Below are 14,152 nucleotides of genomic sequence, written 5' to 3'. Positions count from 1 at the left end.
TAGGTCTCTATAAATATATATTAAAATATGTAGCACAATGGAGTAATGATCTTTATATTTCACACTATGTAAAGCTATGAAATAAATGAAAAAAACATTTTCCATTTCATGAATACGTGCTCGATGGATCAAGTCTGATAGGGTTGATGCTCTCTGTAGGAGAATTATTGTGAAATGTGTTAAACATGATTGATACTGATAGGGTGCCTCTAATAGGAGTGCAAAGTCTCTTTCCCTTATATACACAGGACTCAGGCTGATATAAGCAGTACATCGGAATATGATAGCCATTAAACATGTCCCATATGTGAAATGACATGCACTGAGTCTGCCACTATATAAATATTACACGGAGAGCGTGATTGTGAATTATTATACACATCAAAAGTAACACTCTTTAATAAGAGTGCAGAGAGAGCTGCTGGTTAATCTGTGCATCATCAGGTTTGAGCATGTTCCACGTGAAGTGAAATGCACTGATTTATTGTATCACTATATAATTGAAATGTCATTAAGTTTTTGACTGAACAATATAGGAACATAGGATATTTTATTGACAAACAATACTCTTGCTGAATAATTTTATAACGTTTGTCACTTATTATATAATTAGGATCATAAAGGTCAAGTGGGATTAATATTTGTAATATATCATTTAGGAGAGAGATCATTATTGCAGGATCTATAATAAATATTCCAATATAACAAAGCATAATAACAATTTATTCTGATGATGCTTATTTTTTTGAGACCGTAGTTTCATATTTAGCCCAGTAGAGGGCATAGAGCAGGGCTGGCCAAACCAATCCTCGAGATCTACCAATAGTTCATGTTTTCCAAGCCTCCTGGAGATCTGTAGAATTGTCAGTTAGGAATGAATGCAGCACATCTTAATTAGTAATGACTACACCTGTGCACCAGCTAGGTGGTCTGGAAAATGTGAACTGTTGGTAGATCTCGAGGACCGGTTTGGCCAGCCCTGGCATAGAGAGTCTGTGCATGTTCCTGAGAAGCTCATTCAATAGTGAGTGGTACTGTACTTTGGTTAATACGAACTTGTATTATGATGGAAAATATTTTATTTCTCTGATGTCCTAGTGGATGCTGGGAACTCCGTAAGGACCATGGGGAATAGCGGCTCCGCAGGAGTCTGGGCACATCTAAAGAAAGCTTTAGGATCACCTGGTGTGCACTGGCTCCTCCCCCTATGACCCTCCTCCAAGCCTCAGTTAGATCTCTGTGCCCGAACGAGAAGGGTGCACACTAGGGGCTCTCCTGAGCTCTTTGTGAAAGTTTTAGTTTAGGTTTATTATTTTCAGTGAGACCTGCTGGCAACAGGCTCACTGCATCGATTGACTAAGGGGAGAAGAAGCGAACTCACCTGCGTGCAGAGTAGATTGGGCTTCTTGGCTACTGGACATTAGCTCCAGAGGGACGATCACAGGCCCAGCCTGGATGGGTCCCGGAGCCGCGCCGCCGGCCCCCTTACAGAGCCAGAAGAGCGAAGAGGTCCGGAAAATCGGCGGCAGAAGACGATCCTGTCTTCAGATAAGGTAGCGCACAGCACCGCAGCTGTGCGCCATTGCTCTCAGCACACTTCACACTCCGGTCACTGAGGGTGCAGGGCGCTGGGGGGGCAGCGCCCTGAGACGCAATAAATCGATAAAAACCTTATATGGCTAAAATAAATGCATCACATATAACTCCTGGGCTATATGGATGCATTTAACCCCTGCCAAAACATACAGAAAAACGGATGATAGGCTCAGCCCCTTTCTCAGCGTCCTTATCTCCTCAGCACACTGGCGCCATTTTCCCTCACAGCTCAGTTGGAGGGAAGCTCCCTGGCTCTCCCCTGCAGTCACTACACTACAGAAAGGGGTTAAAAAAGAGAGGGGGGCACAAATTAGGCGCAGTATAAACAATACAGCAGCTATAAAGGGAAAAACACTTATATAAGGTTATCCCTGTATGTATATATATATATATATATATATATATGTATATATATATATATATATATATATATATATAATATAGCGCTCTGGTGTGTGCTGGCAAACTCTCCCTCTGTCTCCCCAAAGGGCTAGTGGGGTCCTGTCCTCTATCAGAGCATTCCCTGTGTGTGTGCTGTGTGTCGGTACGTTTGTGTCGACATGTATGAGGAGAAAAATGATGTGGAGACGGAGTAGAGTGTCTGTAATAGTGTTGTCACCCCCTAGGGGGTCGACACCTGAGTGGATGTACTGTTGAAATTGCGTGACAGTGTCAACTTTGTATTAAAGACAGTGGTTGACATGAGACAGCCGGCTACTCAGCTTGTGCATGTCCAGACGTCTCATACAGGGGCTCTAAAGCGCCCGTTACCTCAGATACAGACGCCGACACGGATACTGACTCCTGTGTCGACGGTGAAGAGACAACCGTGATTTCCAATAGGGCCACACATTGCATGATTGAGGCAATGGAAAATATTTACACTTTTCTGATAATATGAATACCACCAAAAAAAGGGGTATTATGTTTGGTGAGGAAAAACTTCCTGTAGTTTTCCTGAATCTGAGAAATAAAATGAGGTGTGTGATGATGCGTGGGTTTCCCCCCGATAACAATTGATAATTTCTAAAAAGTTATTGGCAGTATACCTTTTCCCGCCAGAGGTTAGGGTGCGTTGGGAAACACCCCCTAGGGGGGATAAGGCGCTCACACGCTTGTAAGAACAAGGGCTCTATCCTCTCCTGAGATGGCCGCCCTTAAGGATCCTGCTGATAGAAAGCAGGAGGGTATCCTAAAATGTATTTACACACATACTGGTGTTATACTGCGACCAGCAATCGCCTCAGCCTGGATGTGCAGTGCTGGGTTGGCGTGGTCGGATTCCCTGACTGGAAATATTGATATCCTAGATAAGGACAGTATATTATTGCCTATAGAGCAATTAAAAGATGCATTTCTATATATGCATGATGCACAGCGGAATATTTGCCGACTGGCATCAAGTATAAGTGCGTTGTCCAATTCTACCAGTAAAGTGGTCAGGTGATGCGGATTCCAAACGGCATTTGGAAGTATTGCCTTAAAAAAAAGGGGATGTACCCCTGGTCGCCTCTCAAAATAAGACACCGTATTATCAGGCGCAGTCCTGGTTGGCAAGCGGACAAAAGGGTTCCTCTTTTCTGCACGTGACAGAGGGAGAGGAAAATGGCTGCAGAGATCAGCCAGTTCCCAGGAACAGAAACCCTTTTCTGCCTCTGCCAAGCCCTCCGTATGACGCTAGGGCTTTACAAGTTCAGGCACGGTGGGGGCCCGTTCTCAATGAATTTCAGTGCGCAGTGGGCTCACTCGCAAGTAGACCCCTGGATCCTTCAGGTAATATTTTCAGGGGTACAAATTGGAATTCGAGACGTATTCCCCTCGCCGTTTCCAAAAGTCTGTTTTACCGACGTCTCCCGCTGACAGGGAGGCAGTTTTGGAAGCCATTCACAAGCTGTATTCCCAGCAGGTGATAATTAAGGTACCCCTCCTGCAACAGGGAACGGGGTATTATTCCACACTATTGTGGTACCGAAGCCAGACGGCTCGGTGAGACCGATTTTAAAATCTAAAATCTTTGAACACTTACATACAGAGGTTCAAATTCAAAATTGAGTCACTCAGAGCAGTGATTGCAAACCTCGAAGAAGGGGACTACATGATGTCTCGGGACATCAAGGATGCTTACCTACATGTCAAAATTTACCCTTCTCACCAAGGGTATCTCAGGTTATGGTACAGAACTGTCACTATCAGTTCAGACGCTGCCGTAGGGATGGTCCACGGCACCCCGGGTCTTTACTGAAGTAATGACCGAAATGATGATATTCCTTCGAAGGAAGGGAATTTTAGTTATCCTTTACTTGGACGATTCCCTGATAAGGGTAAGATCCAGGGAACAGTTGGAGATCGGTGTAGCACTATCTCAGGTAGTGTTGCGGCAGCACGATTGGATTCTCAATATTCCAAAATCGCAGCTGGTTCCGACGACTTGTCTTCTGTTCCTAGGGATGATCCTGGACACAGTCCAGAAAGAAGGTGTTTCTCCCGGAGGAGAAAGCCAGGGAGTTATCCGAGCTAGTCAGGAACCTCCTAAAACCGAACCAAGTCTCAGTGCATCAATGCACAAGGGTTCTGGGTAAAAATGGTGGCTTCCTACGAAGCAATCCCATTCGGCAGATTCCACGCAAGACTTTCCAGTGGAACCTACTGGACAAATGGTCCGGGTCGCATCTTCAGATGCATCAGCGGATAACCCTGTCACCAGGGTAAAGGGAATCCCTCCTGTGGTGGTTGCAGAGTGCTCATCTTCTAGAGGGCCGCAGATTCGGCATTCAGGACTGGGTCCTGGTGCCCACGGATGCCAGCCTGCGAGGCTGGGGAGCAGTCACACAGGGAAGGAATATCCAGGGCTTATGGTCAAGCCTGGAGACATCACTTCACATAAATATCCTGAAGCTAAGGGCCATTTACAATGCTCTAAGCTTAGCAAGACCTCTGCTTCAAGGTCAGCCGGTGTTGATCCAGTCGGACAACATTACGGCAGTCACCCACGTAAACAGACAGGGTGCCACAAGAAGCAGGAGGGCACTGGCAGAAGCTACAAGGATTCTTCGCTGGGTGAAAAACCATGTGATAGCACTGTCAGCAGTTTTCATTCCGGGAGTGGACAACTGGGAAGCAGATTTCCTCAGCACGACCTCCACCCGGGAGAGTAGGGACTTCACCCAGAAGTCTTCCACATGATTATAAACCGTTGGGAAAAACTCGACAGGTATTGCGCCAGGTCAAGGGACCCTCAGGCAATAGCTGTAGATGCTCTGGTAACACCGTGGGTGTACCAATCAGTGTATGGGTTCCCTCTTCTGCCTCTCATACCCAAGGTACTGAGATTGATAAGATGGAGAGAAGTAAGCACTATATTAGTGGCTCCGGATTGGCCAAGAAGGACTTGGTAACCGGAACTTCAAGAGATGCTCACGGAGGATCCGTGGCCTCTACCTCTAAGAAGGGACCTGCTTCAGCGGGGACCTTGTCTGTTCCAAGACTTGCCGCGGCTGCGTTGACGGCATGGCGGTTGAACGCCAGATCCTGAAGGAAAAAGGCATTCCGGATGAAGTCATCCCTATCCTGATCAAGGCCGGGAAGGATGTAACCGCAAAATATTATCACCGCATTTGGCGAAAATATGTTGCGTGATGCGAGGCCAGTAAGGCTCGACGGAGGAAATTCAACTGGGTCGATTCCTACATTTCCTGCAAACAGGAGTATCTATGGGCCTGAAATTGGGGTCCATTAAGGTTCAAATTTCGGCTCTGTCGATTTTCTTCCAAAAAAGAACTAGCTTCAGTCCCTGAAGTTCAGACGTTTGTTAAAGGGGTACTGCATATACAGCCTCCTTTTGTGCCTTCAGTGGCACTTTGGGATCTCAAGGTGGTTTTTGGGTTCCAAAAGTCACATTGGTTTGACCCACTTAAATCTGTGGAGTTAAAATATCTCACAAAAAAAGTGGTCATGCTATTGGCTCTGGCCTGGGCCAGGCGCGTGTCAGAATTGGTGGCTTTATCCTGTAAAAGCCCTTATCTGATTTTCCATTCGGACAGGGCGGAATTGAGGACTCGTCCTCAGTTTCTCCCTAAGGTGGTTTCAGCGTTCACCTGAACCAAACCTATTGTGGTGCCTGCGGCTACTAGGGACTTGGAGGACTTCAAGTTGCTAGACGTTGTCAGGACCCGGAAAATATATGTTTCCATGACGGCTGGAGTCAGGAAATCTGACTCGCTGTTTATCCTGTATGCACCCAACTAGCTGGGTGCTCCTGCTTCTAAGCAGACTATTGCTCGTTGGATTTGTAGTACAATTCAGCTTGCACATTCTGTGGCAGGCCTGCCACAGCCAAAAAATCTGTAAATGCCCACTCCACAAGGAAGGTGGGCTCATCTTGGGCAGCTGCCCGAGGGGTCTCGGCTTTACAACTTTGCCGAGCAGTTACTTGGTCAGGAGCAAATACGTTTGTAAAATTCTACAAATTTGATACCCTGGCTGAGGAGGACCGGGAGTTCTCTCATTGGGTGCTGCAGAGTCATCCGCACTCTCCCGCCCGTTTGGGAGCTTTGGTATAATCCCCATGGTCCTTACGGAGTTCCCAGCATCCACTAGGACGTCAGAGAAAATAAGAATTTACTTACCGATAATTCTATTTCTCGTAGTCCGTAGTGGATGCTGGGCGCCCATCCCAAGTGCGGATTGTCTGCAATACTGGTACATAATTATTGTTACCAAAAAATTTGGGTTATTGCTGTAGTGAGCCATCTTTTCTAGAGGCTCCTCTATTATCATGCTGTTAACTGGGTTCAGATCACAAGTTGTACAGTGTGATTGGTGTGGCTGGTATGAGTCTTTACCCGGGATTCAAAATCCTTCCTTATTGTGTACGCTCGTCCGGGCACAGTATCCTAACTGAGGCTTGGAGGAGGGTCATAGGGGGAGGAGCCAGTGCACACCAGGTGATCCTAAAGCTTTCTTTAGATGTGCCCAGACTCCTGCGGAGCCGCTATTCCCCATGGTCCTTACGGAGTTCCCAGCATCCACTACGGACTACGAGAAATAGAATTATCGGTAAGTAAATTCTTATTTTTGTAAATTACTGATATAAGAAATAAGTGATCAGATTACTTACTGGGAATAAAGGGGGGTACACACGGAGAGATCCGTGCTTAATTTCTAAGCAATCTAGTCAGATTGCTTAGAATTTAAGCATGGATGTCTTCGTGTGTAGGGTGCCGGCGACAGCGATGCACGGTCCCGCGTGTCTTTCGACGGCTCTACATTTGGCATCCACTTTCTATCCTTTTGACACATATCTACTATTTTATTTTTAATATTTTGCAGTTTTGAATTTTGTTTTAATCAGAACAGTAAAAGTTATATTTTCATTTATTTCTTTTTGAGTGCACCACATTAAACAATTTTCTGTCCCATTTTTTTTTATTTGTACTAGTTAGTGTGTTGCACCCCATAAATAGATGGCTATTTTACTATTATAATAACAAGAGTAGTATTTTTTAGTTATGTGTAATTAATATTATTATGCTGTGCGATTAGTCCCCTCCCCTATACACATCTGTAGTTGAATTGTCTTGGGCGTAAAAGCTAGAGGATACCTAGGGCCAAATGTAATAGAGTGAGAGTTTCAAAAAGTGAGAGATTTGGTAAGGTTTTGCAGGGTTTGTTTGTTTTTTAAAAGTGCCAATCATTTACACAGCAAGATCAACCTAGTTTTGCAGTGTAAATGATTGCCACTTTTTCAAAAAACTGAAAAAACCTTCCCAAATCTCTCACTTTCTGAAGCACTCACTCTATTGCATTTTGTCCCAAATCTTTCCTTACTTTTTAAATTAAGAGTGTGTACACACGGTGAGATTTTTTCTTACGATTCTGACTATATAGTCAAAAAAGTACGAAAAGTTAGTGCAGATCGCAAGGTGAAAGTCACCTTGCGATCCCGATTCAATCCCGATGCGCGGTCCCGCCAGGTCGGCTAGAAAAGATAGATTGTGCAGGCAAGTCAATCCTTGCTAGATCGGTTTACTATCTAGTTCATCTCACATGTCAATGACATCTCACATAAGCCAAAATCGTAAGCACACATACTCCATATCTCAAGAAAAGTTAGTCAAAATCTGTGCTATCTGGGCTCCAGGGAGTTCAAGGGAAAAAGCAAATGAAAATCGGGCATAGCAAGGTTCTCACCGTGTGTACACACCCTAAGTAGGCTAATTCAGTCTGTCTCTTAGAGGTTACCAACAGGATTGCTTTTTTGCATGTTAGCAACTTGCTGATATTCAAGGTTACTGAAGATAATTCTTCAAAGTGTATACATATTCTATTTGCACAGATATCTTGGAAAGTGGGTAACAGGTTGACATAGAAGCAATGTCAAAACTTAAAATAGCCCTTGAAAATATTCTGAAAGTTGCTTCTTTGTTGTAGGTATGCTCAAATTGTTAGTAGGTGGTGTCAAATGATCAGAAGACTGTCAGTGTATGTACCACTACACTGCCAGTGTGGATGTTGTCACACCAGTGAGTCGTGACCATAATGCAAAGGGCCTTACTATAATTTTGCCCTGCAAAAAAAAGGAGGAGTTGTCCCTACAAAAAAATAGGGACCAAAAGAAAAGGATCTATGGTGAACAAGCCCGGCTAGGGTGAAACGTACGTCCAGCTTCGGTCTCATACTGACGTCACTTTGACGTCTTCCCCGGGATTCCCGTGAAGCGCACACGGGCCCGGACTCGTAGACAACCAGGGACATGTATCAAGCCAACGACGGCAATCCAGCAGATCAGGAGGACTACACACTATTCTGATAGGTATTTCGGCGCGCACTCATTGCGGTACGGGAGTGGGTTTTTCCTGCAATGACAAATTGTTAACAGGGTTACCCCTCCTTGTTTCCCGACAACAGCAAGTAACGCCACCTTTTTCTTCCTTCATACCCGTTCCGGCCGCTGACTCTCTCACCTCCCATTCACTGTGGCGGTTTTCACACATGGGAAGGCAGCAGAAGATATCTGACGAACGGCACGGGTACTATTTCTCTATACTGGTACTATTTTTAGGATAAAAATCTGCAATCATACATATTTATCTTCATTATTGCTGCTGAGCTTGCTTATCAGGCACTTGCTGAATTATTTGGACACTGATTTTCAAATCGTCAAGCGATTGTATTGTATTCTATGTACGCGCCAGACTATCTACATACACTGGTCGTTCTGTGTGGCTATTAAATACTGATTTCTAATATTTATTTATAATCAGATTAACGAGCATATTAATTAACATAGTTCTGTCATGTCTATATAATTTTATTGTCTGACCGGTGATTTAGTAGATGGTTTGGATAATAAGTGCCATGCCTTTGCCTACTTAATAATTACTTTATTTGTCTATAATTTTCACCTAGCATCTAATTAATTAATTTTCCTCCATTAATACTGCTCAAGGCAATCAATTAATTAACTTGCATCCTGTGTCAAGAGTACAGGGACTTCTATCTGTACTCTCAGACATATCACTTGATATAGAGGCTGCTACAAACTTTTCCTTTTTAGATACATTGTTACATTGGAGGAGTATGTTCTATACATTGTATTCACCACAGAATCATGTTTGTTTTTTCTCAATAGGGTTGTACCAATAGGTACATTTAGCCCTTTTTCTATACACATAATTTTAAATTTATTGAATTAAAATGTATTTTTAAACAATATAAAAAGTATTGAAAGAGTGCCCCCACAAAGAGGCTTTTTTCTTTTGGTCCCTATTTCTTTGTAGGGACAACTCCTTTTTTTGCAACTATATTAACACCTCTGGGGCACACCACCAACGTATACACAATTCTTCTAACTATATGATGTCTATGATTATCTAAAACTGTTGGTTCATTGTTATTATTCAAAATTATTCCTACGGTGCAGGCAGACTCAATCTCTTGCTATAATTTTGCCCTCCAACCTCTTCTTTAAATACATTGGCTATGGTGCATAATTTCTGTTAGGAGCACACAGCTTCACCTTTAAAGACAGAACAACATGGAGCCACATATACCTCTCCGATAGGGTTGAGTGATAACAAACATGACCCCAATTAATAGTGGTGTTTAAAAAATAACATAATATTTATTGTGATAAATATAAGATTGTTACTGTATGTGTACAAAATATAGAGAGATGTCCAGTGACAGCTGCAAAACGGAGTCTTCCTTGGACCCCGTAATTAGTTCTGGCTTAAAACACTAAGAGAGTACATCTTCACACGTGCGTGTATGTATTTCTATGTCTTTAGTGATAAGGAAATGATAGTGCCTGTGAAGAGTGATTATATGCTGATGCTGTGAATGATATTTTAATTAAAGTAGAGACTACTGTTAAGGCCCATATAGACGGGCTGATGCAGGAGAGATGTGTGCTGAGCGAACCGCTCAGCACACGACTCTCCCGCCGCCCAGCACAGCGCAATCTGTGCGGGGGGAGACGGGGGGCCGCTCACTTCACCCAGCGGGTGAAGTGAGCGACCCGCTAGATTGGCCTGCATGCAGGCCAATCTAGCAGCAGCGATAGCGATGTGCGGGGCTGCACATCGCTATCGCTGAGGGGGCTACACACGGAGCGAGCATGCTGATATTCTAAGCAATCTAGTCAGATTTCTTAGAATATCGCTCCGTGAGTACCCCCCTTTACTTTCTATCACAACTGTATTACTATGGAAACTTAATGTTCACCATCTACTCCTCCTGACTTTCCCAGTTAAATTGGGACTCGCCCAGCACATTTGGGGCAGTATGCAATGATACTCTCTCCTACTCGTTCTTTCAGCTTTGACTACCTTCTGCCAGTGTCTTAAGCTCCGTTGTTGCTTGGCCAAACCTTATGTGTGAAAATATGGTTTTCACATTTAAAACCGTAATATCCATGTTTAAACAGTAGGCCTCTCTACCCCATTTGGACACACAATGCTAATTTATAGCATTCTGTTGGATAAATAGACCTAACCTCCCCTCAACCAGCCCTGTCTTTAATTTTAATAGCAATCACATCAAGCAAATGGTCCTAATTGACACCCAGTGCATGCGCCAACACTATAAACATTATGATAAGATCCCACATCCCACCCATGCTTACGTGTTTTTATCAGGACCTGTATGCAGAAGGAGATTGACTATTTTGGAGATAGGCAACGCCTTGTGTGACTTGTTGAGGAATACAGGTAGAACATTGGGAAGGGAGACTGATTTGGAGGCTATTATCCATGGTTAAGCAGGTGGAGAGACAGGAAGGCTGCAGATCATTGAGGGGAAGAATGTGAAGTTGTCACATGCTAAGGAGGATAGAGGGGGAAACCAAAGCACATACCTTCCAACTCTGAGACGTACAACTACAGGTTGAGTAGCCCTTATCCAAAATCCTTGGGACCAGACGTATTTAGGATATCGGATTATTCCGTATTTTGGAATAATTGCATACCATAATGAGCTATCATGGTGATGGGACCTAAGTCTAAGCACAGAATGCATTTATGTTTCCTATACACCTTATACACACAGCCTGAAGGTAATTTTAGCCAATATTTTTAATAACTTTGTGCATTAATCAAAGTTTGTGTACTTTGAGCCATCAGAAAACAAAGGTTTCACTATCTCACTCAAAACATTCCGTATTTCGGAATATTTGGATATGGGATACTCAACCTGTATGCTTTTATCATTCATTTTTACAAGTACTCCATTGTTTGGTTTATTTTAAATGTTGAATTGGCTTAGTCATAATGTAGGCTTAATATTGGTATTCTCGAAACAGACTGATGCATTTAAGTGAATTTTAACAAGATGAACGTTTTTGCTTTGCAACTGTATATTTTGTTTTCATGTAAAAAAAAAAAGTTTAATGCTTGTATATTGAGTTTTTGTTTTTTTAAAGTTTATTCCCCAGACATGCCTTCACGGCTTCCAATCCAAGACATCTGTGCTGGATTAATTACAAGTATTGGAACTGCAATGAGATACTGGTTTCACTACACGCTAGTGGCGTTTGCATGGTTGGGAGTGGTACCCCTTACAGCATGTAAGTATCTGTTCTCTACAACTTTGTTTTTTTATAAAATTGATGACTAACAATAAACTGAACACTGCACCATCTGTGTGCATGGGATGCTGTTAAAATGCCGGCTGTCGGGATCAGGATGCCGACTCCGAAATCCCAGCGCACCAGGGCTATTCCCACTCATGGGTGTCTACGACAACCATAGAGTGGGAATAGATCCTGTGGCGAGCAAGCGAACCACCAAGCCTGCAAGGGGACTCTTAGCGCTTGCCCTGCTGCTGGCATTCTGGCAGGCGGGATGCTGTTAGGATATTGACAGCCAGCATACCGTACGCCGGTAATACATATGTAATCTGTGTGTATAGTCTGATGAGTACTGTTTATTTTCAGACTGCACAAGTTTCAACAAGATCCTTTTTTGGTTTGATAGTTTAGCAGAAAAAATGATTTACAGATATTTAATGGTGACTACATAGTTATTTTCTATTGTATAGGAAGCAGTGTCTTTATTTTGTTTACTTCTAGGTGATTTCATTGGTCTACTTTTGTTAACAGATAATGTATAATGGGTTTGGAAAATATCCTCTTATAGTACTTCCAACTTGTGTTGCAACACTCATCTCACTAGAGGGCAGTTGTACTAAGCCTTGGAGAGTGATAAAGCGGAGAGAGAGAAGCTAATAACCAATCAGCTCCTACTGCAATTGTCAGGATGTGTTTAAGAGCTGATTGATACTTCATAACTCTCAAGGCTTAGTACGTCTGCCCCTATAAGTCTAATCTAGGACTTTACCTTATATTCATAATGGTATTTTTTTTTTTTTAAGTTATGTAAAATTAAATTATTGCTGTGTGACTCTTAGGGGGCTATCCATTTAGAAGTGATCCATTTTTGGAGGGAGGAGTGCGCTGCATCGGGGCTTATTAGATAGCTCCTGGTGAACCTATTTGCAGTGGTAAATTACCGCTGCTAATTGGATAACCCCACAACATTCTCAGTTTCCTGTGATAAGTAATGAGTATAGTGTACATTAATTGCATAATTCTCCATTTGCCTCTAATTTGCTGATTTCTTTCACCCGTGACTGTGTTCACCAAATTATAAGCATTGGTTGAGTGAGGCAAGGTAATCAAAAACATTGCTTCAATATAGCTTTGTGGGCTCTGTGTATAGTAACAGAATAGCTTTAATAAGAATGGTATTTTAATATTTTCAATTTCTCTATCGTCCTAAGTGGATGCTGGGGTTCCTGAAAGGACCATGGGGAATAGCGGCTCCGCAGGAGACAGGGCACAAAAAAGTAAAGCTTTACTAGGTCAGGTGGTGTGCACTGGCTCCTCCCCCTATGACCCTCCTCCAGACTCCAGTTAGATTTTGTGCCCGAACGAGAAGGGTGCAATCTAGGTGGCTCTCCTAAAGAGCTGCTTAGAGAAAGTTTAGTTTAGGTTTTTTTCTTTACAGTGAGTCCTGCTGGCAACAGGATCACTGCAACGTGGGACTTAGGGGGAAAGTAGTAAACTCACCTGCATGCAGAGTGGATTTGCTGCTTGGCTACTGGACACCATTAGCTCCAGAGGGATCGAACACAGGCCCAGCCGTGGAGTCCGGTCCCGGAGCCGCGCCGCCGACCCCCTTGCAGATGCTGAAGCGTGAAGAGGTCCGGAAACCGGCGGCTGAAGACTCCTCAGTCTTCATAAGGTAGCGCACAGCACTGCAGCTGTGCGCCATTTTCCTCTCAGCACACTTCACTGGGCAGTCACTGAGGGTGCAGAGCGCTGGGGGGGGGCGCTCTGAGAGGCAAATATAAACCTTATACAAGGCTAAAAATACCTCACATATAGCCCATAGGGGCTATATGGAGATATTTAACCCCTGCCTGACTGGAAAAATAGCGGGAGAAGAACCCGCCGAAAAAGGGGCGGGGCCTATCTCCTCAGCACACGGCGCCATTTTCTGTCACAGCTCCGCTGGTCAGAACGGCTCCCAGGTCTCTCCCCTGCACTGCACTACAGAAACAGGGTAAAACAGAGAGGGGGGGCACATTAATGGCTATATATATATATATTAAAGCAGCTATAAGGGAGCACTTAATATAAGGATATCCCTTGTATATATAGCGCTTTGTGGTGTGTGCTGGCAGACTCTCCCTCTGTCTCCCCAAAAGGGCTAGTGGGTCCTGTCTTCATTAGAGCATTCCCTGTGAGTTTGCGGTGTGTGTCGGTACGTGGTGTCGACATGTATGAGGACGATATTGGTGTGGAGGCGGAGCAATTGCCAAATATGCAGATGTCACCCCCCAGGGGGTCGACACCAGAATGGATGCCTTTATTTGTGGAATTACGTGATGGTTTATCTTCCCTTAAACAGTCAGTTGAGGACATGAGGCGGCCGGACAATCAATTAATGCCTGTCCAGGCGCCTCAAACACCGTCAGGGGCTGTAAAACGCCCTTTGCCTCAGTCGGTCGACACAGACCCAGACACGGGCACTGATTCCAGTGACGACGGTAGAAA

At 43.9% G+C, this 14,152-nt stretch overlaps 1 protein-coding gene across 6 annotated transcripts in view; it reads left to right on the top strand.

The window, feature by feature from the left end:
* MARCHF6 (membrane associated ring-CH-type finger 6) overlaps nucleotides 1-14,152 on the top strand; it is an 845,067-nt gene that overhangs the window by 207,260 nt on the left and 623,655 nt on the right. For all 6 annotated transcript variants that reach the window (XM_063922758.1, XM_063922754.1, XM_063922757.1 and 3 more), the window contains one exon: nucleotides 11,516-11,659. In XM_063922758.1, the coding sequence (XP_063778828.1) occupies nucleotides 11,530-11,659 (130 nt within the window). In that variant the 5' untranslated portion in view covers nucleotides 11,516-11,529. The remainder of the gene's footprint in view (nucleotides 1-11,515; nucleotides 11,660-14,152) is intronic.

Source organism: Pseudophryne corroboree, chromosome 5 (genome assembly GCF_028390025.1).
Source record: "Pseudophryne corroboree isolate aPseCor3 chromosome 5, aPseCor3.hap2, whole genome shotgun sequence".
Classification (NCBI taxonomy): domain Eukaryota; kingdom Metazoa; phylum Chordata; class Amphibia; order Anura; family Myobatrachidae; genus Pseudophryne; species Pseudophryne corroboree.
Note: the sequence above shows the minus strand (reverse complement) of the source record. Positions and strands in the feature narration are given on the sequence as shown.